General features: G+C 39.6%; 1 protein-coding gene across 1 annotated transcript in view; it reads right to left on the bottom strand.

Moving 5' to 3' along the window:
* Positions 1-25,589, bottom strand: part of NSF (N-ethylmaleimide sensitive factor, vesicle fusing ATPase) — a 165,991-nt gene extending 140,402 nt beyond the window's left edge. The window contains 1 exon segment of the mRNA NM_001133578.1: positions 25,515-25,589. Within this exon segment, the coding sequence (NP_001127050.1) occupies positions 25,515-25,526 (12 nt within the window). The 5' untranslated portion in view covers positions 25,527-25,589.
* Between the last annotated feature and the right edge of the window lie 720 nt (positions 25,590-26,309).

The following is a 26,309-nucleotide window of genomic DNA, read 5'->3' as shown; positions in this document are numbered from 1 at the left end:
TATGAGGCTGCAGTGAGCTATGATCACACCACTGCACCCCAGCCTGGGCAACAAAGCAAGACCCTGTCTCTACAAAAAAATAAAAACTAAACTTAAAAAAAAGATACACACTAAACTGTTAACCACCAGGGAGAAAGACAAGAAAATGTCTTTACAATTCTGAACTCTTTACAATTCTGTAAAACTCTTTACAATTCTGAACTGCTGGAACTGTTTTTATAATAAATAAACTTTGTCTCACAAAAATCATTTTAAATATAGAAAACTTTTATGTATAATTTTTTCCCTACAGCATTATTCTAACAGTGATGAATTAGGAGTAACCTAAAGGTCTTGTTTCAAAGTAATGGTTCTGTAAACTACAACGTACCCGCACTTGATTATATATCATATCATATAAGGATCAAAATCCTCATAACACACTAAGGTAGGGTTCATATCACAGAATTGTATATAGAAATTTTACTTTACAGCATTTTTTTTTTTTTTTTTTTGTGAGGCAAGGTCTGACTTTATCACCCAGGCTGGAGTGCAGTGGCGCCATCTCAGCACACTGCAACCTTTGCTCCCCCGGCTCAAGCCATCTTCCCACCTCAGTCTCCCGAGTAGTTGAGGCTACAGGCAAGCACCGCCACACCAGGCTAACTTTTGTATTTTTTGTAGAGATGGGATTTCATCAGGTTGGCCAGGCTGGTCTCAAACTCCTGACCTCAAGTGATCTGCCTGCTTCGGACTCCCAAAGTGCTGGGACTACAAGTGTGAGCCACCACGCTCACCCTACAGCATTATTTTTTAAAAAGTACAGCAAACCAACTAAATGGAAACACACCAAAACGTGAAAAACAACTGACTGGATAACGAAACTATGGGTGATTTCCAGCTTTCCACACTGATTTTAAACCTCATGTATGAAGTTTTCAGGTGTATCTGGTTCTATTTCTGGGTTGGTTGTTCTACTTCATTAACTACTTGTCTGCTTTCTATACTAGTACCACATTGTTTTAATTACCATATATGGCATATTTTGATGTCTAGTTTTGTCAGATTCGTATCAAAAAATTAATATTCCTAACTTCACAGAAGCATCTCAGGATATGCATTTCAAATGTTTAAAGAGGCAGAAGGCTCCCTACCGTTGTTTTGTTTTCTCTTTTTTGAGATGGAGTCTCACTCTGTCACCCATGCTGGAGTTAGTGCAGTGGCTCGATCTTGCCTCACTGCAACCTCCACCTCCCAGGTTCAAACAATTCTCCTGCCTCAGCCTCCCAAATAGCTGGGATTACAGGCAACCACCACCACACCCAGATAATTTTTGTATTTTTTGTAGAGACAGGTTTCACCATGTTGGCCAGGCTGATCTCGAATTCCTGACCTCAAGTGATCCGCCCACCTCAGCCTCCCAAAGTGCTGGGATTACAGGCATGAGCCACTGCACCCGGCTATCCCATCACTTAATCCCACCCTGCCAATCTTTGCTCTCTTGAATCTTGGCACACTGCCAGTAAGCCTCTCATGGGTCACTTAAAAAGCAAAAATCCCATAATCCTACTTTAATTCTACTCTGTAATTCTTTTAACTCACTTCAAACTAGCACCCTTTTCTCTCTTCTCTTTATTACCAAACCTCTCAAGTCTCCCTTCCTTGCCTTCCATGTTCTCATCCTATGGCTATCTTCTTCAACCATTCTTTGAAATCCTTTCCAGCAGCCACTTTACTGTAACTGCTGTCTTCAAAATCACCAATGACTAAATGCCAAATTCAGTGGTACCTCCTTCTCCTCAGTATTCATTTTCATTTGTTTGTCTTGCTGTGTTCCTCATCTGTTAATACCATCATTATCCTTTCAAATCATTAAATTCAAGATTTCAGGGTCATTCTTCCCTTCACTGCCTATCCCCAGAACGCACACATAAACAATCAAGAGTCTACTAAGTCTACTGCACTGTCACTTGGATGTGCCTCCCTTCCAGCCTTACAACCATAACCTAGTTCAGCCATATCACCTCTCCTAAAAAACTACAATGGTAATAATTGTTGTCCCTGGTTCTAGCTTTTGTTCTCCTCCAATTCAGCCTTCCCTCTGCCACCAGACATGACCTGAAACCAAAAATATGATTCATAAGTAATAAAGCCCAAACTCCTTAGCATGTTACTCACAGCCACCTATGCAAGATCCATCTTTATTTTTCTGCATCATCTACCTCAATACCCCACCCCGACCCCATGTACCTCACATTCCAAACTCCATTCCTTCACTCACACTATTCCTTTTGACTGAATTCCCTATTTCAAACCCCTTCCACCTGTGAAAATCTTTCCCACCTTGCAAAGCCAAGTTTATGAAACTCCCTGGTTCCTACTAAGATTGAATATCTCCTTTATTTGTGCTTCTTCAGCAGTCTTAGTACTACTTATTACAAGCTGCCTTACACTAGACTTATTTAAGTACCATGCCTTCCTCACAAGATTCTAAGCTCTGATTCTCCTGCACCACTCAGGGAATATACAATATGATAAATGTTAATTGAGTTCTCATTGCCGTTTTGGAGACAGATATATATATATATATATATATATATATTTTTTTTTTTTTTTAAAGACAGAGTCTCACTCTGTCGCCCAGGCAGGAGTTCAGTGGCACGATCTCAGCTCGCTGTAACCTCTGCCTCCCGGGTTCAGGCAATTCTCCTGTCTCAGCCTTCCGAATAGTTGGGACTACAGGCATGTGCCACCACGCCTGGCTAATTTTTTGTATTTTTAACAGAGACGGGGTTTCACCATGTTAGCCAGGATGGTCTCCATCTCCTGACCTCGTGATCCGCCAATCTCTGCCTCCCAAAATGCTGGGATTACAGGTGTGAGCCACCGCACCCGGCTGATATATTTCATATAATATTAATCATTTAAAATGTATACCTGGATGGTTTTTGTTTTTTGGAGGGTTTTGTTTTGAGAGACAGGGTCATGCTCTATCACTCAAGCTGGAGCACAGTGGCACAATCACAGCTCACTGTAACCTCGAATTCACAGGCTCAAGTGATCTTCCCACCTCAGCCTCCAAAGTAGCTGGGACTACAGGCACACACCACCATAGCCAGGTAATTAAAACAATTTTTTTTTTTTTTTTGTAGAAACAAGGTCTTGCTGTGTTGCCTAGGCTGGTCTTGACCTCTTGGCCTCAAGCAATCTTCCCACCTCAGTCTCCCAAAGTGTTGGGATTATAGGCATGAGCCACTGCACCCAGCCTTTGGGTGGTTTTTAGTATATTCACTATGTTGTACAACCATAATCACTATCTAATTCCAGAACAGTTCCATCACCCCAAAAAGAAACTCTGTCCCTACTAGCAGTTAGTCTCAATTCATCCCTTCTTTCATTCCTTCTCAACCACTAATCTACTTTCTGTCTCGAATTTGCTTATTGTGGACATTTCATGTAAGTAGAATCATATAATCTGTCATCTTTGTGACTGGATTTTCACCTAGCATAATGTTTCCAAGGTTCATGTTGTAGCATGTAATAGTATTTCATTCTTTTTATTTATTTTGAAGAGACTGGGTCTATTTTGCCCAAGCCAGTCTTGAACTCCTGGTCTTAAGCAATCCTCCCATCGTGGCCTCCTAAAGCAATGGGATTACAGTTGTGAGCTACTGCACCTGGCTTCTTCATTCCTTTTTACAGCCAGATAAGATTTCATTGTATGGACATACCACATTTTATTTATCATTTCATCAGCTGATGGACATTTGGGTTGCTTCCACTTTTTGGCAACTATGAATAATGCCACATGTTAATGTATGTACAAGTTAATGTATGAATATATGTTTTCAATTATCTTGGGTCTATACCCAGGAGTAGAATTGCTGAGTTATTCTATGTTTAGTTTTTTAAGGAACTGCAAAACTTTTGTGCAGTAGCTGCACCATTTTACATTCCCATCAGCAATGAGGGCTCCAACTTCTCTACCTCCTTATCAAAACTTGTTACTGTCTTTAAAAAAAAAAAAAAAGTATGACCATCCTAGAGGGTGTAAAGTGTTATCTCTCATTGTGGTTTTGATTTGTAATTCCCTATGGACCATGATGTTGAAGATCTTGTCATGTGCTTATAGGTCATTTGTACATCTTCTTTGGAGAAATGTCTATTCTATTCAAATGCTTTACCCATTTTTAAATTGCATTGTCTTTGTTGAGTTGAAAGGGTTCTTTGCATATTCTGGATATAAACAATATATATATAAAATATATATACTTATCAGAGATATAATTTGCAAATATTTTCCCCCATTCTGTGAGTTGTCTTCATTCTACAGTGTCCTTTGATGCATGAAAGTTTTTAACTTTAACAAAGTCCAGTTTATCTACTTTTTTCTTTCACTGCTTGTGTTTTTGTGATATATCTTTAAAAATCACCATTTAATCCAAGGTCATACAGATTTTCACCTATGTTTCCTTCTAAGAACTTAACAGGTTTAGGTCTTTGATCCATTCTGAGTTAATTTTCATATGTGATGTGAGGCAGGGATCCAAATTCATTTTGTTACATGTAGATACCCAGTTGCCCCAGCAACATGTGTTGAAAAGATTATTCTTTCCCCAGTTAATGATCTTGGCGCCCTGGTCAAAATCAACTGACCATAGATGTATGGGTTTATTTCTGGACTCTAAATTGTATTCCATTGGTTTACACAACTCTCCTCATGCCAGTGACATGCCATCTGGATTACTGTAGTTTTGTAGTAAGTTTTGAAATCAGGAAGTATGAGTCCTACAATTTTGTTCTCTTTTTTTCAAGACTGTTGTGGCAAATATGGCTCTGCAATTCCATATGAATCATAATATCAGGTTGTCCATTTCCGGGAAAAAGGCAGTTGAACTGTGATAGTGATTGCATTAAATCTGTAGATAAATCTGGGTAGCACTGTCATCTTAACAATATTAAGTCTTCCAAGCCATGAACACAGGATGTCTTTCAATTTATTTAGATCTCTAATTTCCTTCAACATGTTTTCTGTTTTTTAGTGTACAAATCTTACACTTCTTTGGTTAACTTTATTCATAAGTATTTTATTCTTTCTGATGTTGTTATAAATGGAATTTTTTCTATTTCATTTTCAGATTATCCATAGCTAGCATATAGGAATGCAACTGATTTTTAGATAATAATCTTGTATCCTGCAACTTTGCTGAACTCATTTATTAGTTCCAATTTTTTTTTTTGGTAAATTCTGTAGGATTTTTCTACATATAAGATCATGTCATCTGTAAATATAGTTTTATTTCTTTCTGATATAAATGTCTTTTCTTTTTCCTGCTTAACTGCCCCACCTAGAACCACCAATAGAGTGTTGAATAGGAGTGGCGAGAGCATCCTTGTCTTGTTCTGATCTTAAGGGGGAAAGCTTTCAGTCTTCAACCATTAAGTATGATGTGAGCTGTGAGTTTTTCTGTTAGTTGGATTTTGTTTGTTGAACTGAATTTTGACAGTGCCAACTCATAAGGTTGCGCTGAGAATCTAATAAGAAAAGATCTGTGAAGGTGTTTTTAAAACTGTAAAATATCGTTTAATTTCAAGATCGTCTTATTCAGTGACTTGGTACTCTTACTCTAAAAAGTTTCAGAGTAATGTTGTTAAATGAATCAAAATGTTTCTGAAGCTTTTTTAATTCCCAACATCCTGACAAAGCTTTTGCACTTATGTTGTTTTGAAAGGGGAAGAAAAAGGGAAAACTCTTTGGAGAAGGAATCAGAACAAGGATCCAAGGCCTAGAGCCTCTCCCCTGTCCCAACAAGGGAATGCCAGCCCAGTAAGACTCAGGATGTTCAGGAAAGCAGAAAGGAGAAATGCAAAAATGGGCAAGAGGCAGCATGGTATGGAGGAACGAACACGGGATTTAATTGAAAAAGACAGCTGAGATTCCAGTTGTTCAGAAACAACTGAAGAAAACAGTGAGGCTGGGTGCGGTGGCTGAAAACTATAATCTCAATACTTTGGGAGGCCAAGGAGGGAGAATCATTTGAGGCTAGGAGTTCAAGACCAGCCTGGGCAACATAGTGAGACCTAAACTCTAAAAAAGAAAGGAAGAAAGGAAGAAAGGGAGAGAGAGAGAGAGAGAGAAAGAAAGAGAGAGAGGAAAGAAAGAAAAGAAAGAAAGAAAGAGAGAGAGAGAGAGAGAAAGAAAGAAAGAAAGAAAGAAAGAAAGAAAGAAAGAAAGAAAGAAAGAAAGAAAGAAAAGAAAGAAAGAAAGAAAGAAAGAAAGAAAGAAAAGAAAGAAAGAAAGAAAGAAAAGAAAGAAAGAAAGAAAGAAAATAAAATAAAAAAATTAGCCTGGCTTGGTGGCACAAATCAGTAATCCCCGTTATTCAGGGCGCTGAGGTGAGAGGTTTGAGCCCAGGAGGTCAAGGCTACAGTGAGCCTTGATCATGCCACTGCATTCCAGACTGGGTGACAAAGTGATGCCCTATCTCAAAAAAAAAAAAAAAAAGAAAAAAGAAACAGTGAAACACCCGAGAATATTAGAAGATCTAGTAAACTGCACATCTTCAATGCTGCATGATCTATTGACTTACATCCGTAAGGCCACACTATACTTATCTAAATTGTTGATACTACTTTTAGTCATTGTAACACAGCATGCTAATAATTTATGATGTGTCCTTAATATTGAGAGGTTTCTCATTTAATAAATTCAGCTTACTAATAAATATAAACACAATAGTATTTACATCTTTTATTATTTAGAAACAACTGAGTAGAAATCATATTTACAAATAATTGAATCAAAAACTGGCTGCTGGAAAGCAAAAAGAAATTACCAGCCTACTTCTTTTCCACAGAACAAATATTTAACAAATATCTATAATGTCCCAGGCACTGTGCTAGGTGCAGGAGATGCTCAAATTAACAACAAAGCAGTGACTACTTTTTATATTTTTTGGACACTGAACAGGAATAAAATATGTATAAAATATAGGCAACACATAAAACACCATAAACCTACTACCCAGTTTAAGAAAAAGAACATTATTTAAATCAAGTTTTTATTGAAGAAGAACATATATACAGAAAAGTGCATACATTGTACGCATTTGGCTCAATGAATTTCTACAAAGTGAACACACCCAGGGTAACCAACAGTTAGGTCAAGAGGACATTATCAGCATCCCATACTGCCCGCTCCTTCTAGTCACTATCCTTCTACTCAACCACAGATAACCACTAGCTTAATTTCTGTCATCAGAGATAGAAATCATGAATAGAAATATATTCACTCCTCCCACCCCCAGGAGTGTAAGTGCTGGGTCACGGGCATCATGCCTACACTCAGTTTTAGGGAATTCTGCTAGTTTTCCAAAGAGCTTGTGCTCATGCATTTTCATCAGTTCTAGCTGCTGCACATCCTCATCACCACTTAGAATTGTCATGACAGGCCAGGTGCGCGGGCTCATGCCTGTAATCCCAGCACTTTGGGAGGCCGAGGCAGGTGGATCGCTTGAGATCAGGAGTTCAAGACCAGCCTGGCCAACATGGCAAAACCCCATCTCTACTAAAATACAAAAATTAGCCAGGCATGGTGGTGGGTGCCCATAATCCCAGCTATTCGGGAGGCTGAGGCAGGAGAATCACTTGAACCCAGGAGGCAGAGGTTGCAACAAGCTGGGATCATGCCACTGCACTCCAGCCTGGGTGACAGAGCAAGACTCCATCTCAAAAAACAAAACAAAATCAAACACAGAATTGTCACGACAATGTGTTCTTAATTTAACTTTCTGGTGGGTGTGTAGTAATATCTCCCTGAGGTTTTAACTTGTAATTCTCTGATGACTAATGAGGTTGAGCATTTAACATATGTTACAGGTAAGTTCTTCGTGAAATCCTGTTTGAATTCTTTGTTCATTTTTCCATTGGCTTTCTGTCCTTTCTTTTTATTCTTGATTTGTAGTTCTTTATACATTCCAGGTACAAGTCCTTGTCAAATACATGTATTTCTTTTTTTCTTTTCTTTTTTTGAGACAGAGTCTCGCTCTGTCGCCCAGGCTGGAGTGCAGTGACGCGATCTCGGCTCACTGCAAGCTCCACCTCCTGGGTTCACGCCATTCTTCTGCCTCAGGCTCCCAAGTAGCTAGGACTACAGGCACCCGCCACCATGCCTGGCTAATTTTTTGTATTTTTAGTAGAGATGGGGTTTCACCGTGTTAGCCAGGATGGTCTCGATCTCCTGACCTCGTGATCCACCCACCTCGGCCTCCCAAAGTGCTAGGATTACAGGTGTGAGCCACCATGCCTGGCCGTCAAATACATGTATTTCAAATACCTTCTTCCACTCTGTTCTTTCTCCTCAATGGTGTTTACTATGGAGTGAAATGTGCACTCCCCACTGCCCCCACCAAAATTCATTAGTCAAGGCGCTTCCCCAACCCCAACTATTTTGGAGATAGGGACTTTGGGAGATAATTAAGGTTAAATTAGGTCATAAGCGAAGGGCCCTAATCTGACAGGACTGTGGCCTTATAAGAAAAGGAAGAGAGATGGTGAGATCTTGCTGTCTCTCCGCCACACAGACACACGGCAAGAAGCGTGCGTGCAAGTCACAAAGACAGTGCTCACCAAAACGCAGTCATACTGGCACCCCAGTCTCAAACTTCCAGTTTCCAGAACTGTGAGAAAATACATTTCTCTTGTTTAAGCCACCAAGTCTATAGTATCGTGTTATGGCAGCCTAAGCAAACTAAGTCAGTGTCTTTTGATGAAATCCAATTAATCACTTTTTTCCTTTGTATCTAGGCTTTTTGTATTCTGTTTAAGAAATCTTCACCTGTCTCCAATGTTTCTGCCTTTTCTTGTCATTAATTTCTAACCTGCCCACATTATGATCAGATATTATACAGAGATCTGCACCTTGGATGTGGTGTGTTCAATACTCAATTATTAATGTTGTTAATTATATTGTCTTCTAAATTAATGCAGTGCAAAAGTACTTTCTGTGCTGTCCAATACAGCAGCCATTGTCACATGTCACTAGTAAGCCCTTGAAAAATGGCTACTGCAACCGAGAAATTGAATTTTTAATTTAATTTAATTTTCAGCTGTAACCATTTTGTCTTTTTAATTTTTCAATTAGGGAGTTTTGAAACTCCTCACCGTGGTAGATTTGTCTATTTCATCTTATAATTCTGTCATTTTGTTCTTTGTATATTGAGGCAATTATTAGGTTCACACAAGTTTGGAATTGTTTTTACCTTTATGGATAAATAAACCTTTTCTCATTGTTGAGGGACCTATCTCTAGCTGTCTCTTTTGTCTGAAAGATCATATTGTCTGATGCTAATACAGTTAGTTTACCTCCCTTTTGGTTAGAATTTGCCTGATAGACTTTTTCCATCCTTTTGCTTTCTGTCTTTCTACATTCATATGTATTAGCTATCTCTCTTGAAAATTATAGCTGGATTTTGTGTTGTTTCAGTAAGTTTGTTTGCTTGCTTTTATTTATTTATTTATTTTTTGAGACAGAGTCTCACTTTGTTGCCCAGGCTGGAGTACAGAGGCATGATCTTGGCTTTCGGCAATTTCCGCCTCCTGGGTTCAAGTGATTCTCCTGCCTCAGCTTCCCAAGTACCTGGGATTACAGGTGTGCACCACCACACCCGGCTAATTTTTGTATTAGCTGGCCATGGCCAGCTGGCCATATTGGCCAGGGTGGTCTCAAACTCCTGATCTCAAGTGATCCACCCATCTCAGCCTCTCAAAGTGCTCGGATTACAGGCGTGAGCCACTGCACCCAGCCTGCTTGCTTTTAAATAATCCAATCTGACATTCTTTGTCTGAACGAAGCATTTAGTCTACCATATATTTGATTTGATTACTACATTTTATTTTTGTTTCCTCTTTATCTGACCTTTTCTATGTTTTTCACTTCTTCCTTGCCTTTTAAAAATTGTTTTTTCTGCTATAAATTATTCATAATATTTATACTATTTTAGTAGTTACTCTGAAAATACTAATACACATACCTATCAAAATCTAAAGTTAATTAAATAGCTTTACCTTTCTTTTCAACAGTATAAGGATCATAAAATACTTTAACCACTCTTTTGATTTAGATGCTGTTGTTATCACATATTTAGTTCTTTTTTTTTTTTTTTTTTGAGACAGAGTTTTGCTCTTGTTGCCCAGGCTGGAGTGCAATGGCATGATTTCGGCTCACTGCAACTTCTGCCTCCTGGGTTCAAGCGATTCTCCTACCTCAACCTCCTGAGTAGCTGGGATTACAGGCATGCGCCATCACACCTGGCTAATTTTTTTTTCGTTTTTTTTTTGTATTTTTAGTAGAGATGGGGTTTCTCCATGTTGGTCAGGCTGATCTCAAACTCATAACCTCAGGTGATCCGCCCACCTCAGCCTCCCAAAGTGCTGGGATTACAGGCGTGAGCCACCACACCTGGCCTATTTAGTTCTATTTTTAAAATCTCCACATACATCATTTTATAAAGCCAATATTTATTTCAATATATCCACAGATTTACCATTATTCTTTACTCTTCAATCCTTCTTAAATATCAGACTTTACAACAGTGGTCACTTTTTAATTTTTTTTAGCCTTCAGAAAATTGATCTGAATTTCCACTAGTAGGGAAGGTTTGATGGTTACAACATTCAGTATTTGTCTGTTTTAAAGTGTCTAATTTTGCCCCCATTCTTCACAAGATATACAATTCTTGGTTGACAATTATTTTCTCTAAGCATATGGAAAATATTACTCCGTCTTATGGCTTTCATTATTATAGACAGGAAAACAGCTGACAGCCAAATACTTGTTGAAGGTAATATCTTTTTTCTCTGACAGCTTTTTTTTTTTTTTTTTTTTTTTTTGAGATGGAGTTTTGCTTTTGTTGCCCAGGCTGGCATGCAATGGCACGATCTCGGCTCACTGCAACCTCCACCTCCCAGGTTCAAACAATTCTCCTGCCTCAGCCTCCTGAGTAGCTGGGATTACAGGCATGCACCACCACGCCCAGCTAATTTTGTATTTTTAGTAGAGACAGGGTTTCTCCATGTTGCGGCTGGTCTCGAACTCCTGACCTCAGGTGATCCGCCCTCCTCTGCCTCCCAAAGTGCTGGGATTACAGGTGTGAGCCACCATGCCCGGCTTCTGACAGCTTTTAAGACCTTTCTATGGTATCATGTAGTTTCTTTAAAAAATGTTTAGGTGTGAATTTCTTTTCTTTTTATCCTTTCTGGGATTCTTTAGCTTCCTAAATTTGTAGGTTGTTTTTCACCAGTTCTCTGTCATTATCTCTTCAAATACTGCCTTTGCCTCATTCTTTTCCATGCCCCTGCTCCCCTGCCCCGGAATTCTGACTAGACTGAACCTTCTTATTCTACCCTCTGTATTCTCTTGACTCTTTTATTACTTTTCATTTTCTTGCCTCTATACTGCAATTTTTTTCAGATCCACTTTACTAAATCTTTCTTTAGCTGTGTCTAATCTGTTATTAAATTTGTACACTGGTCATTTTTGTATACTTGCTCCTCATTCCTATTTTAAATTTCTTTTTTTCTATAAGCATATGAAATACATGTACTTATAATCTGTGTCTGCTAACTCCAATATGTGAACTCTTTGCAGGTTCTGATTCTGCTCTTTATTATTTCTGCTTCCTCTCATTCATTGCATCTTATTTCTTTCTGCATTTTGTGAATGTGAGTTCACATTTCTTACAGCTTTATGTTTAGGAATTTTCTAAATCCTAAGATCAAGATGGGTTCTCCCAAGAAGCTTTGTATTTGCTGCTTTTTAGACATTCTTAGGCATTTTAAGACATCGTCACTCTTGTACCACTTTTATATTTAATTACTGGCTTAAGATTTTCATACCATCCAGGTAATATAAAATCAGGATTCAAACCTGCATGAAGGTCAGCTTGTGGGTAAAACTTCTCAGGGAATTTCTGTACCCTTCCCATCACCACCAAAGTTTGAGGCAGGAAATTTTCCTTTCCGATCCTTAGACAAGGTACGTTTATTACTAGTTCTCATTTATTATGATGTATAGCCCCTTGGGGTACCATCTTTACCAGGAGAGGTGGGACGTTCTACCAGAAAACTACTTTTATCTTCTGTTCTCTGAGCTTCTTGAGGCACAAGCACAAGTTAACTAGGTTTTCCAAGTAATGTCATTTGCAAATAATGTCCTCAAGGCAGAAGTACTTGGCTTATATCTCTGGGTTTTCACCTTCACATAGTTTTTGACCTGATTATTCCTTACTTTTCAGCCAGCTATCTCCATGCATGTAAGGTTTTACGTTAAAAAATATTTCATCTGCCAGGCACAGTCGCTCGCACCTGTAATTCCAGCACTTTGAGAGGCCCAGGTGGAAGAACTGCTTGAGCCCAGGAGTTCGAGACCAGTCTGTGCAACATGGCAAGACCCCATCTCCACAACAAATAAAAAACTTTGCTGGACATGGTGGTGTGCACCCATGGCCCCAGCTACTCGGGAGGCTGAGGTGGGAGGATCGCTTGAGCCCAACAGGTCGAGGTTGCAGTCAGCCATATTCACACTACTGCACTCCGGCCTGTGTGACAGAGCAAGACCCTGTCCTCCCTCCGAAAAACAATTATCTAGAATTTTAAATTGTTTATTTGGGAAGGTCAGTCAGGGTACCTAATTCACCATACTGCAGCAAAATAGCCATGCTTTCTTAAAAGTTTGAAAATTGGATATAGATGAAGGTATTAATGGGAAGAAGACGATAACCTTGAAACCTATCAATAACAAGGTTGAGCACACATTTGGAAAGAAATCTGGAAAAAATATCTTCAACAATTTATAAGGAACTAAATTGGAGAGCTCAAAATACTAAGTGAATGCTTCTCAACTTTAACATACATCAGAATCACCTGGAGAATTTATTGAAAGAGCATGCTAAGCCCTACCCCAGGGTTTCTAAATTACTCAACCTGAAGTGGGAACTGAGATTTGCTTTTCTAACAAGTTCTCAGATAATGCTAATTTGCTGGTCTGCAGAACCCACTATCAGAATCACTGTACTAAGAGAAATAAAATTCATAAAAACAGGAACACCGACAGGTTCATTTCATTACCTTCTACAAAAGAAAAGAAATGTGTGGAAATGAGATTTCAATAACACTCTTGGTCCATCTCATCATTTAACTTATAATTAAGTTAATTTGATGACTGATAAGTAGATTTACTGAAAGGCAATGTATACAAAACAGTTATCAGACTCAATATCTGCAGGTGAAGAAAAAGGGCTGGAGTGCAGCAGCTGTTTAAAGCTAGATCTATAATACTAATGATTTAAATAATAGAATAAACAACATTATTTAGAGTATTCAATACCTTGGCAGAGAATATCAAAATTCAAACTTCAGACATTGTCAGAAGTGATAATTTACTAAGATGTTCAGAAGCAAATGTCTTGTTCAATCATTCAAGAATCATAATACCCCCATACTAGGCTCTATTCTCAGCAATGGGAACTGTCTGCTATGTCTCACAAAATTATATCAATATTATTCTCTAGGAGAAAAATAGGATAATTAAATTTAAAAATTTGACACAGAGGTTCATTGGAAGACTCAGAATTAGTGATAATTGCTAGTTTCACTGCTTGTCAAACGAACTACAAAAATGTTTTTCAGCACATAACACTAAAAACACTTTACAATTTTTTAAAAAACCCACCAATGCAGCTCTTAAAGTTTTCATTATGTGGTGATTTTAAAAAGAAATGAATCTTGCATTTCAAAAATGACTACCTTATTTCTTACCTGAAATTTATAATTTTCCCATTTCCTCCTCCACCAAAGATCTATACGGCTAGTGCAAATCCATCAGTACTTTAGCATTTCTTTCTGAATTTAGCAAAAGACCAAAATACCCTGCATTACTCATAAACAGCTGATGCTAATTCATTTGGTTTCAATCTATAGAGCACAAGTTGTGAGAAATTAACACTTTCAGCTTAAAGTCAAAGAAAAGGAGATCAGGTTCCTAAAGTTATTGAGCTGAATTTTATTGAAGTGCCCTTTGTGTCTGCTCTTATAAAATACAAGAGGAAAAATGCAGGTCAAAAATTCATAGCGGAAGGTTAAAAGTGTCTTTAAAACAAACAAAAAACAGTCTCCCTCTGTTGCCCAGGCTGGAGTGCAGTGGCACGATCTCAACTCACTGCAACCTCCACCTCTTGGGTTCCAGCTGATTCTCATGCCTCAGCCTCCCAAGTAGCTGGGATTACAGGCGTGTGCCACCCTGCCCGCTAATTTTTGGTAGAGATGGGGTTTCGCCATGTTGTCCAGGCTGGCCTTGAACTCCTGGCTTCAAGTGATCCACCTGCCTCAGCCTCCCAAAGTGCCAGGATTACAGGTGTGAGCCACCATGCCAGGCCAAAGTGTCTTTTTTTTTTTTTTTTAAAGGAGTGGGGATTAAGTTGTTCCCAGAATTGATATGGAAAAGAGCCAAGAAATGCCAAATTAAGAAAGGTAATGAAGGTATGCCCTATGAAATAACAAGAATAATTTTAAAGCTACAGCAATTAAAACAGTGTTATTGATGCACATATGGACAAAAAGAATTATGAAACGGAATAGAGTTGACATTCAGACCCACACATATATGGGAACTGGATATAATACAGAGATAGCACTGCAAATCAGTAAAGGAAAAAAATAGACTCAATAAATGATATTGAGACAACTGGTTATACATATGGAAAAGATAAAATTAGTTCATAATTCACACCAAACATAAAAATAAATTCCTCATCAATCACCAAAATGTGCAAGGCAAAATTTTAAAACTTTTATAAGAAAATGACTTCAGGGTGGGGAAAGATTTCCTGAAAAACACATAAAAGCACAAATCACCAAGGTAAAAAAAAATGGGTAATTATAACTATAAAATTTAAATCCCACACTCTATAAACAACATGAAAAGACCATCACTGTGTGAGAGAAGCTATTTACAATAAAGGATTAGAATCCAAAGCATACCCTACCCCCCAAAAAACGAAAAATACTACAAATCACTAAAAAAATACAGAGCCCAACAGAAAAAATGAGCAAATATACAAAAGTAATTCACAGAAGGGGAAATCCCAATGACCAATACGAAAAATGCTTAATCTCACTAGTAATGTGGACAACATGCAAATTTAAACAATAGTTTTACACCTATTATATTGTAAAAGCTAAAATGTCAGCAATATGAAGTGTTGGAGAGGATATAAATAACAGGTACTCATATACTGCTAGTGACAGTATAAACTGGCATAACTAGGTAAAGATGAGTATGACTTATCGCCCAGCAATTCTACCTCTGGACACACGTGCTAACTCTTACACATATATGCATGGAGACATATACACTCATGTGTTGCTTAATGATGGGGATACATTCTGAGAAATGTGTCACTAGGTGATTTCATCGTTATATGAATATCATAGAGCATACTTACACAAACCTATACGGTATAGCCTATTGCTCCTAGGCTACAAACCTGTACAGCATGTTACAGCACCAAATGCTGTAAGCAACTGTAACATAATGGTAATTGTGTATCTAAACATATGCAAATATAGAAAGGTAGAGTAAATATATGGCATTATAATATTATGGGATCACCTTCCTATGTGCAGTCCATCACTAACCAAAATATCGTTAATGTGGCAATGGCACTTGACTAAAATAATGTACATTCCGGGAAAAATAAAATTGGAACTGCCTAAATTGCCCTCTAATAAGAAAATAGATAATTGTGGTATATTCACAAAACAGAATACTACAGAGTAGCTAACCAGAATTAATTGGCTCACTATATATCAACAGGACTAAATTTCAAAATTATTTTAAGTGAAAAATGCAGGTTGCAGAAAGAAAGATATAGCATAAAACCATTATATACATTTTAAAGACACACAAAGCAATATATTGTTTTTGAGCATAAACATACATAGATGTAGACATAAAGAATCTATACCAACTTCAGGACAGTGATTACTTCTGGCAAAGGTCAGTGGTCTCAAGAAGAGATACTGCCAGGTGTGGTGGCTGCCACCTACAACCGCAGCTACTCAGGAGGCTGAGGTGGGAGGATCACTTGAGGCCAGGTGTTGAGACTAGCCTGAGCAACACAGAGAGATCCTATCTCTAAAAATTTTTTTTTTAATTAGCCAGGTGTGGTGGCACACCTCTGCTAGTCCAAGCTACTCAGGATGCTGAAGCAGGAAGATTGCTCGAGCTCAGGAGTGTGAAGCTGCAGTGAGCTATGACTGCGCCGCTGCACTCCAGCCCAGGCCACCAAGAGAGACTCAGCCTCTAAAAAAATTTTTTAAATAAAATAAAAAAAAAAAAAGGAGCAATACAAAGAAGATTCAATTGGATCTGTAATGTTCTATTATTTATTTATTATTATTATTATCATTTTTGAGACTGAGTTTCACTCTTGTTGCCCAGGCTGGAGTGCAATGGTGTGATCTCGCTCACCGCAACCTCCGCCTCCCAGGTTCAAGCGATTCTCCTGCCTCAGCCTCTCGAGTAGCTGAGATTACAGGCATGTGCCACCATGCCCGGCTAATTTTGTATTTTTAGTAGAGACGGGGTTTCTCCATGTCAGCCAGGCTGGTCTCGAACTCCCGACCTCAGGTGATCCACTAGCCTCAGCCTCCCAAAGTGCTGGGATTACAGGCATGAGCCACCACGCCCAGCTGTAATGTTCTATTTTTAAAAAGATAAATATCTGAAGCAGATATCACATGTTAACATTTCTTAAACCTCAGTGGTAATCACATGGATATATGTTATTCACTGGACTTTTTGTCATGCTTGAAATCTCTTAAAGTGTGCATGAATTATACTCATTCAAAAATACTTAGGGCTTCCAGAAATGGTTACATCTACACAAGGAATATTTAGTTTTCACTATAAAAAAAAAGTAAGTTGGAAATTAGAACTTTAAATCACTAGGAAACTGAAGTCAGTATAAGGTAGCTCTCAGAGCAATATTAAGGGTATCAATACTAAAATATGAAAGAGTATCTCACTGAGAGATTTTCACTTAAAATACCACAGCCAGAGTATAGATGCTTTAAAAAGCATTACAGCAAGTGCTTAGTGTATTGCCCAATGCATGTATTTGCAAGGGTTCACTCTTCTGCCACTTCCAGAATTTTCGATGGTAAGATAATATACTTTATCTTATACTTTTGCACCTTAACTTAACTACTTGAAAAAAGAGTCATCCTATACATAAATTCCTCTGGGTTTCAGAAAGAAGAAGCTATCTAATGATGCTTTAAAGAATTGTTTTGTTTCCTAAAATTCATTGCATTTGAAGATACTTTTTAAAATATCCACTAAAGCGATACACAAAACCAATAACTACTGCATGTAAGACTGCAGAAAGCTGATATACTTTGGACAAACTTTCATTTAGGAAATGGACTACCAAACACTTTATAGTATTTGTTTTGATTTGTAGTACTGCACATGAGCTATCCCCAATTTACAGCATGAGTTCCAAAGTTTCATCTGAAAGTTTATTTGGTAATGATGTCATTCACCCACAAAATGTTATAAATGACTAGGTTTCTAAACAAAGGCTACAAAAGCTTCTGATATTGATACTGATACTGAATATTCTTGCCTGCCCTAGTCAAAACACTAGATTCGATAAATTTTACCTCTAACATCTTTCCATACCCCTTTCAACTCCTAAGCAAGTTCTCTCTCATTGGTTCCTATTTCACATTATCTTACTCCCATCTCTGCAAAACAGATGACCTCGACTAGGTTTAAGGACTTATGAAGAAAGAGATCCACTGGCTTTATTTGCACTAAAGTATGTGTATTTTCACAAATGGACTGCTGAATCTCCAGTAAGTGAGATTTCTGGCAATTTTAAAAGATAAGCATACAAAACAGTTCAGGCACTGTGGAAAACTTTTCTTTTTTTCTTTTCCAGTCGTGGGAAGGTAGTGGTATCTTCTGATGACCTAGAAACTGTACACTGAATAACATCACACATTTTATTCTTCAGCCAATTTCCCAGATATACTATATACGGTGCTTCATTGGAAAAAACTTCAATTACATAGTGAATATAAATCCCACTTACAAGATGATGTCAGAATATCAAAAGTAGTAAGAATTCAAAATAAACTGTCCCCCACAAAAAGGAAATATAAAACCCATTAAGAGTATCGCAACAGCCAGGCTCAGTGCCTCACGCCTGTAATCCCAGCACTTTGGGAGGCCAAGGCAGGCAAATCACTTGAGGTCAGGAGTTCGAGACCAGCCTGGCCAACATAGCAAAACCCAGTCTCTACTAAAAATAGAAAAATTAGCTGGGTGTGGTAGCACAGGCCTGTAATCCCAGCTACTAGGGACGTTGAGGCAGGAGAACTGCTTGAACCCAGTGAGTGGAGGTTGCAGTGAGCCAAGATCCCGCCACTGCACTACAGCCTGGGCAACAGAACAAGACTCTGTCTCAAAAAAAAAAGAGTATTGCAACAACAACAACAAAAACATCTGATAAAATTCAACATCCCTTCATGATTTAAAAAAAAACTCCCAACAAATTAGGCATAGAAGGAATATATCTCAAAATAATAAAGTCTATATACAACAAACCCAGAGCTAACATCATACTGAATGAGGAGAGGTGAGATCTTTCTTCTAAAAGCTGGAATGAGGCAGGGATGCCCATTTTCACCACTCCTATTACCACAGTACTGGAAATCCTAGCCAGAACAATCAGACAAGGGAAACAAACGAAAGGCATCCAAACTGGACAAGAGAAAGTCAAATTGTCTCTTTGCTGATTATACATCTGTAGGTTTAGAAAACCTTTAAATCAGTAGTATTTCTATACACCAATAATGATCTAGCCAAGAAAGACATTAAGAAGGCAATCCCATTTACAATAGCTACCAAAAACAAACAAAAACCTAGGAATACATTTAACTAAGAAGGCGAAAGATCTCTACAAGGAAAACTACAAAACGCCAATGAAAGAAAATAAATCAAAAAACATCCTATGCTTGTGGAGAGAATTAGTATCATTAAAATGACCATATTGCCAAAGCAATCTACAGATTCAATGAAATCCCTATCAAAATACCAATGTCATTCATATGGGACCAAAAAAGGAAAAAGAAAAAAGCCCAACCAAACCAAACCTGAGCAAAAAGAACAAAGCTGCAGGCATCACATTACCTGACTTCAAAATATATTATAAGTCTATAGTAACCAAAACAGCATGGTATTGGTATAAAAATAGACACGTAGACCAATGGAACAGAATAGAGAATTCAGAAATAAAACCACATAATTATAGACAAATGATCTTCAACAACACTGAAAAGAACTCACACTAAGGAAAGGACACCGTCTTCAATAAATGATGCTGGGAAAATTGCATAACCTCATGCAGAAGTGTGAAACTGGACCCCTATCTCTCACCATATACAAAAATCAACTCAAAATGGATTGAAGATTTTAAGACCCAAAACTATAAAAATACTACAAGAAAGTCTAGGGAAAACACTCCTGGACATTGGTGTAAGCAAAGAATTTATGATTAAGATGTCAAAAGCACAGGTAACATAAAGAAAACTAAACAAATGGGACTTAAGCAAACTAAAAAGCTTCTGCACAGCAAAAGAATAATCAACAGAATGAAGAGACAACCTGTTGAATGGGAGAAAATATTTGCAAAGTATTCATCAAGCAGGGGACTGATATCCAGAATATACAAGGAACTCAAACAACTCAAAAGGAAAATAACAAATAATCCCAGTAAAAAAGAAGACATACAATGGCCAATGGGTACATGAAAAAATGTTCCACACCACTATCAGAGAAATGCAAATCAAAACCACAATGAGATATCATCTTACCCCAGTCAGAATGGCTATTACTAAAAAGACAAAAAGTAACAGATGTTAGTAAGGATGCAGAGAAAAGGGAACTCTCACATACACTGTCGGTGGGAATGTAAACTAGTACAACCACTAAGGAACACTGTATGGAGATTTCTCAAAGCTAAAAATAGAATTACCTTCCATCCAGCAATCCCACTACTGGGAATCTACACAAAGGAAAAGAAATCAATGTATCAAAGGGATACCTGCACTTGCATGTTTATTGCAGTACTATCACAATAGCAAAAATATGGAATCAACCACCTAAGTGTCCATCTACAGATGAATGGATAAAGAAGATGTCATACATGTACACAATGGAATACTATTCAGCCATAAAAAGAATGAAATCATATCATTTGCAGCAATGTGGATGGAAATGGAGGTCATTCTCTTAACTGAAATAAGCCAGGCACAAAAAGACAAATATTGCATGCTTTCACATATATTTTTGTGAAATATATTTGTAGGAGCTACAAAATTTGAACACATGGAGGCAGGGAGTGGAAAAATAGATGACAGAGACTGGGAAGCGGGAGTAAGGGAGAGAAAGGCTGAAGAGAAGTGGGTTAAAAGGTAAAAAGATCCAATGAGGTCAGTCACGGTGGCTCATACCTGTAATCTCAGCACTTTGGGAGGCCAAGGCGGGCGGATCACCAGGTCAGGAGTCCGAGACCATCCTGACCAATGTGGTGAAACCCTGTCTCTACTAAAAATACAAAAATTAGCTGGGCATGGTGGCACATGCCTGTAATCCTAGCTACTCAGGAGGCTGAGGCGGGAGAATTGTTTGAACCCGGGAGGCAGAGGTTGCAGTGAGCCAAGATAACGCCACTGCACTCCAGCCTGGGTGACGGAGCAAGACTCCGTCTCAAAAAAAAAAAGATCCAGTGATAGGAGGAATAAATTCAATGTTTGATAGCTGAGTAGATGACTATACTTAATATATTGGACTCATGTACCCTGACTTGATCACTACACATTATACACATGTAAAAAAATTTTCATGTACTCCATAAATATGCACAAATAAAAGTATTGCAACAAGGTGAACTATTTTTGCTAAACATCACTCAGTAGTTACTAGAAAATAAAGGCTATCAGAAGAAATGATAGACAATCAGATGGGCCAAAGTTTTTCAGATTTTCCAAAACGTAGAAGATAGTTTCTGAACATTATTATGTCCAAAAAGTTCTAGGTGAGGTAAACCTAGTCTTCACTACACTCTTGCAACTAAGTTTGTGAACTAGGTAACAGTACCAGGCTGATCTGAGTTCAAATCTTGACCCTGCTTCTTGCTGGCTATGTGAACTTGTCAAGTTACTAAATCTCTCTCTTTCTCTCTGCAAAAAACAAAGATAATACTACCTACTTTGCAGGTTGTTTTGTTAGGATTAAATGGGATACATCTGTACTTAAGCAACAGTGCCCAAGTGTATTAATGGGTATCAGTCTAGAGGCATGTCACTGGCAGCATGCTCAAGGGTTATTTCTGACCCTGTCTTATTCTATCCTTTACCAATAACTCAAACATAGAAACAGAAGTCATGATTAAACCTACAGATCTAACCAAACTGGAAGAGACAGCTATTATGTTTCCTAACATGAAAGAACTAAGAATCCAGATTCCCTCAACAAACAGCAGACATGCACTGACCTAAAAAAATGAATTGTAAAAGGATAAGGTCTTCATTTAGGTTCAATAAAACTGCTCTAAACCTAGAATGGAGCTAGGGAGCTGATTTTAAAAGAACATGAGTTTTCAGTGACTACAAGCTCAGTATGAGCCAAGAATGTAATTTACTGTAGAAAAAACGCTAATACAATTTTATCTGGTATGAATAATGGTAGTGTCCATCTCAAGAGAATAATAGCTTAAGTACATTCTTCTCTGATCACTGTGTTCCACTCTGGGCACATTTTAGAAGAAAGGTTGACAAAACAGTAACATTAGGTTATTTCCAGAGGAAGGTAGCCTAAATGATTAAGGGTTTGGAATATGAAATATGCCAGGAATTGGGGGATGTTTAACTTGCAAAATTGAAAATCTGAGGAGATACGTAACCTGTATTCAAGTAAATGAGTAGCTTGAGTAGCTATTACATGGAAAAAGAATTGTGTTTAGTTTCGTATGGCTTGAAACAGCAGAAATAGTAACTACGTATAAAAGTTACATGGAACTCCAGATAACAAAGACCTAACATAGCTGTATGACATTACAGGCAAGCTTTAGGGTAATATACCATCTATCACCAGAGTGTTCAGAGACTGATTAATTTTCAACAAAAATGTATTGAGTACCTAAGTCCCACAAGGCACACAAAGCGCAGTTGATAATGAGTAAATAACTTATATGTTCTCTGCTTTTCACTGAGGTGAAGTGGTAGAAGCAAATAATAACACATACTCAAAGTAACAAAAAGATAAATCTCTAAGGAGAGGAATACAGTTCTCCAAGAGTATATAACAAAGGATCCTGACTTATAATGTGGGGTCAGAGTAGGCCTCCCTTGAATAGCTAAGTGATGTCTGAGTAGGAGGTAAATGGTTGGGGGGAAGAACGTTACAAAGAAAGGAAACACCACTTGCAAAGACCTTGTGGTAAGAGAAACTACAGGTTCAAGGAATTGAAAGGCTCATTTACCATATAACCTGAGCACACAGAGTAAGAGAATGAGTGGAAAGAAGCAGAAGCAGAACCACAAAGAGTCTTGAAGGCCTCATTAAGGATTTGGTTTTCTCCCAAAAGTAATGGGAAGCTGTTGAGGAGGGGTTTAAGTAGTAATAGGCACGGGAAGGAACAATCAATGTCAAGAATGAATTGGAGGTGGGCCACATGCTCTAAGAAGACTACTTGGGAGGCCAGGCACGAATCTCAGCACTTTGGGAGGCCAAGGCAGGTGGATCACCTGAGGTCAAGAGTTCGAGACCAGCCTGGCCAACATGGTAAAACCCCGTCTCTACTAAAAATACAAAAATTAGCCGGGTGTGGTGGCAGGCGCCTGTAATCCCAGTTACTCAGGAGGCTGAGGCAGGAAAATGGCTTGAACCTGGGAGGCGGAAGTTGCAGTGAGCAGGGATCACGCCATTGCACTCTAGCCTGGGTAACAAGAGCGAAACTCCGTCTCAAACAAACAAAAAAATACTTGGAAGCTTCCTGCAGTAGTCCAGACCAGAAATGATGGTAGTTTGGGAAAAAGAGGTAAAAATGAAGATGTGGAAAGGTGGACAGACTGGAGATTTTTAGGTTAAAATGACAGAACCCATGTGACCAATCCAGATAGTCCAGTGGGTGACTTGGAACTAGTCTAAAGTAACCATTCCCCCAAACCAGAGTCTTTGGCCCTAATTAAATACCTTTATGGGGGGCAGGAGCAGAACTCTGACAAATTTTACCGGGGGATAGGGCAGAGGACATGGATACAGCAAAGGAGAGATATAAAGGGTTACCCACCCTCTCCCTCCCTCAGATTCCCAGCCAATATAACTGGGTGGATGATGGTATCATTCAGTGAGATATTCCTACCTCACTGGATAGGTACAGATGGTCCCTGACTTACAATGGTTTGACTTAACATTTTTCAACTTTACAATAGTGCAAAGATGATAGGCATTCAGCAGAAACTGTACTTTGAAGACCTACACAACCATTCTGTTTATCACTATCAGCACAGTAATAAATGACAAGAGGTATTCAACATTTTATAATATAGGTTTATGTCAGATGATTTTGCCCAACTGTAGGCTAATGTAAGTGTTCTGTGCATGTGTAAGGAAGGCAGGCTAGGCTAAGCTATGATATTCAGTAGATCGGGTGTATTAAATGCATTTTCAACTTCTGATACTTTTCAGCTTACAATGGGTTTACTGGAAGGTAGCCCCATCGTTAAGTCGAGGAGCATCTACACAAGTTAGGTGGGCTAAGATCCTGGGTTTGGAGTTGAAAAAGCTGAGTTTCAGGGGTCTTGATTTTAAATAAGCAGTTGGACTTATTAACCTGAAACTTAAAGGGCAGGTCTGGACTGGGGGTAAAATATTGAGAATCACTGGCATATAGACAGTTGTAGCTATGGGCTTAGAAGAAATTGCCTGAGCGGAAAATTGAGAGTGAGAAGACGGCCTTTGAGGAATACCAGCAATGAATAACAAAGTAGAGGAGGGTGAGTCCGCAAAAGAGAGGTCTGAGTCAAACCAGGAGCGAGGCATTCCAGAACACATGTGAAGAGTGCTTTCCCTCAAGGAAGCCATGGTCAACAACGTCAAACGCTGCTGAGACATCAAATAACATAAGGATTGAAAAGTATCAATTAAGTTGAGGGACAGGTTTCAGTGGGATGATGGGGCAGAAATCAGACTGCAGTAGGTTGAGGGGTGAGTAGGTGGTAAGCAAATGGAAGACAATAAATATAGACAACTCTATCAAATTTCCTGCTGTAAAGTGGGAAGGGAAAAGGTGACAGCTGTAGGGGTGGGGGAAGGGTTTAAGATAGAGAAGCTTGATTATGTTAAGAAGGAGCAGGTGAATATACAGATAGGGTCTGAAGTACTGGCAGAAGGACTAGCCTTAACATGGGGAAAAGGAAGAGAAAGAAGCCAAACTAAATGACCTTTAAGATCCTTCTGCCTCTAGAATCTCATGACCTACAAGTCCCTTTAGATAGGGCATTTGCCTATATGCCTAAACCTATGCAAACTTATTCAAAAATTCTGGTATAAATAGATCAGTCAATCACATCTTTCGCCCCCAATGACGCAGTTAATGTCCTCAGGTTTATGACCAGTGTTATCTCTGGGCAGGACTCATCCCTTGAGAGCTTTTAGCTCAAGGCAGACTGCAATACAGCACTCAACCAGCTCTCTCTCTCCTCGCCAAACCCATCCTACCCAGCGATCCTAAAGGCTAAAGGAGGAAGTAAATTTAAAACCCTGAAACTACAGCATATCCTGCTGCATTCGAAGCGACTGTCATCCATAAAAACGTGACACCCCAAATCCATCCTCACTTCAAACTAAAGCCAATTCCTCCCTGACCCGACAGTTGACAGGTCCCCCAGATGGCCGGGCTTTAACACTAAAAGTCATTGGCACCCCCTCCTTTTTCCCAACGACCTTTAATTTGTGAAGAGCCAGACATGGGTTCCTGAAGATCCTTCCTACACCCCTCGCCCCGAATGCAGCAGACGTGCTCCCGGCAGTTACTCCGGCGCCCCCTAATAAGCCCTCGCAAGGGGGTGCGGAAAGACCCCCAGAGCCCGTCAGAGGGGGCTTCGGCGACCGCGACCCTGCGGCTGTGTGGAGGACGAGGGAACAAGCCCCAAGGGATGGGAAGGGAGGATGACGGGAGTCGCAGCAGAAGCGGGTAACGAGGGGTCATCTCCCCTCGAGGCGGGTGGAGTTGTTGAGGAGGGCTAATCCCCTGCCACCGCTCCCTTGCTACCCTCAAGTCCCGCTCTGGCCTCGCGCCCCATTGCTCGGATTCACTCCCACTCCTCTGGGGCCGCCTGAACCCCGGAGTGCCCGCGAGCCCGGCGCCCCTGCCTCGAGCCTGGGCTCCCAGACAGGCACTCACCCGGCCCGCCATCTTCGCGGACACGTCCGGCTCGGCGGCTGCAGCTCTGCGCTCGGCAAAGCCCGCCCCCGCCGCGCGCGCGCCCCCGCCGCCCGCCCTCGCGCAGGCGTGCAACCGCCGTGAGGACGCGCGCGTCCCTGGCCGCGTCCCCGGCGTCCTCGCTCCGCAGGGCGCGCGCGTGGGCTCGGCGGCCGTCTGGGGTGCGCGGGGTGGGCAGAGCGGCGGCGCCATTTTGGCTGTAGCTGCCGTGCTGCGGTGAGTGACTCTGTTTCCAACGTGCGTGTCAGTCCACCGGGGCCTCGAGGGCTGCGTCTGCGAGTCTCATCTCTCCTGGCCGTTCGCGCTGGAATTTGTCTCAAGGGCTTTAATGCTTCGGATCACTTATCCCTTTGCCAGCTGCTGTTCGCCCTCGAATGTCCATTTTGCTCTGTGCTTCCAGACTCTTTTAAACATGGTCTTGCTGGTGAGAGCGCCCGGCGCGTTCCCTGGCTTCCCCCAAAAAAGATCAGCTCCGAGGAGTTGGTTCTGAGTTCAAATTCTCCATGAATTTTCTCACTTTTCTTTGTAGGCGTACTTGTTTTCCTAGTTGATGGAATTGTCATCGTTGGCAGTTTCATTTATGTGTAGCCTGGAAAACTCAGTATTTTCTTCAGATTTGAAAGTGAATTGTGATTATTTTTATACATTATTTTTATTAAATATTTGTCTTTAATAAAGGCAACTTGCATCTTCGATAACCTTTTCATTCCCCAGCGTTGTTTCATTTTAGACAATATATATGGTAGAATCTGAATA

Source organism: Pongo abelii, chromosome 19 (assembly GCF_028885655.2).
Source record: "Pongo abelii isolate AG06213 chromosome 19, NHGRI_mPonAbe1-v2.0_pri, whole genome shotgun sequence".
In the NCBI taxonomy this organism is placed as follows: Eukaryota; Metazoa; Chordata; class Mammalia; order Primates; family Hominidae; genus Pongo; species Pongo abelii.
The sequence above is the reverse complement of the archived record's forward strand: the minus strand, read 5'-3'. Positions and strand labels throughout refer to the sequence as shown.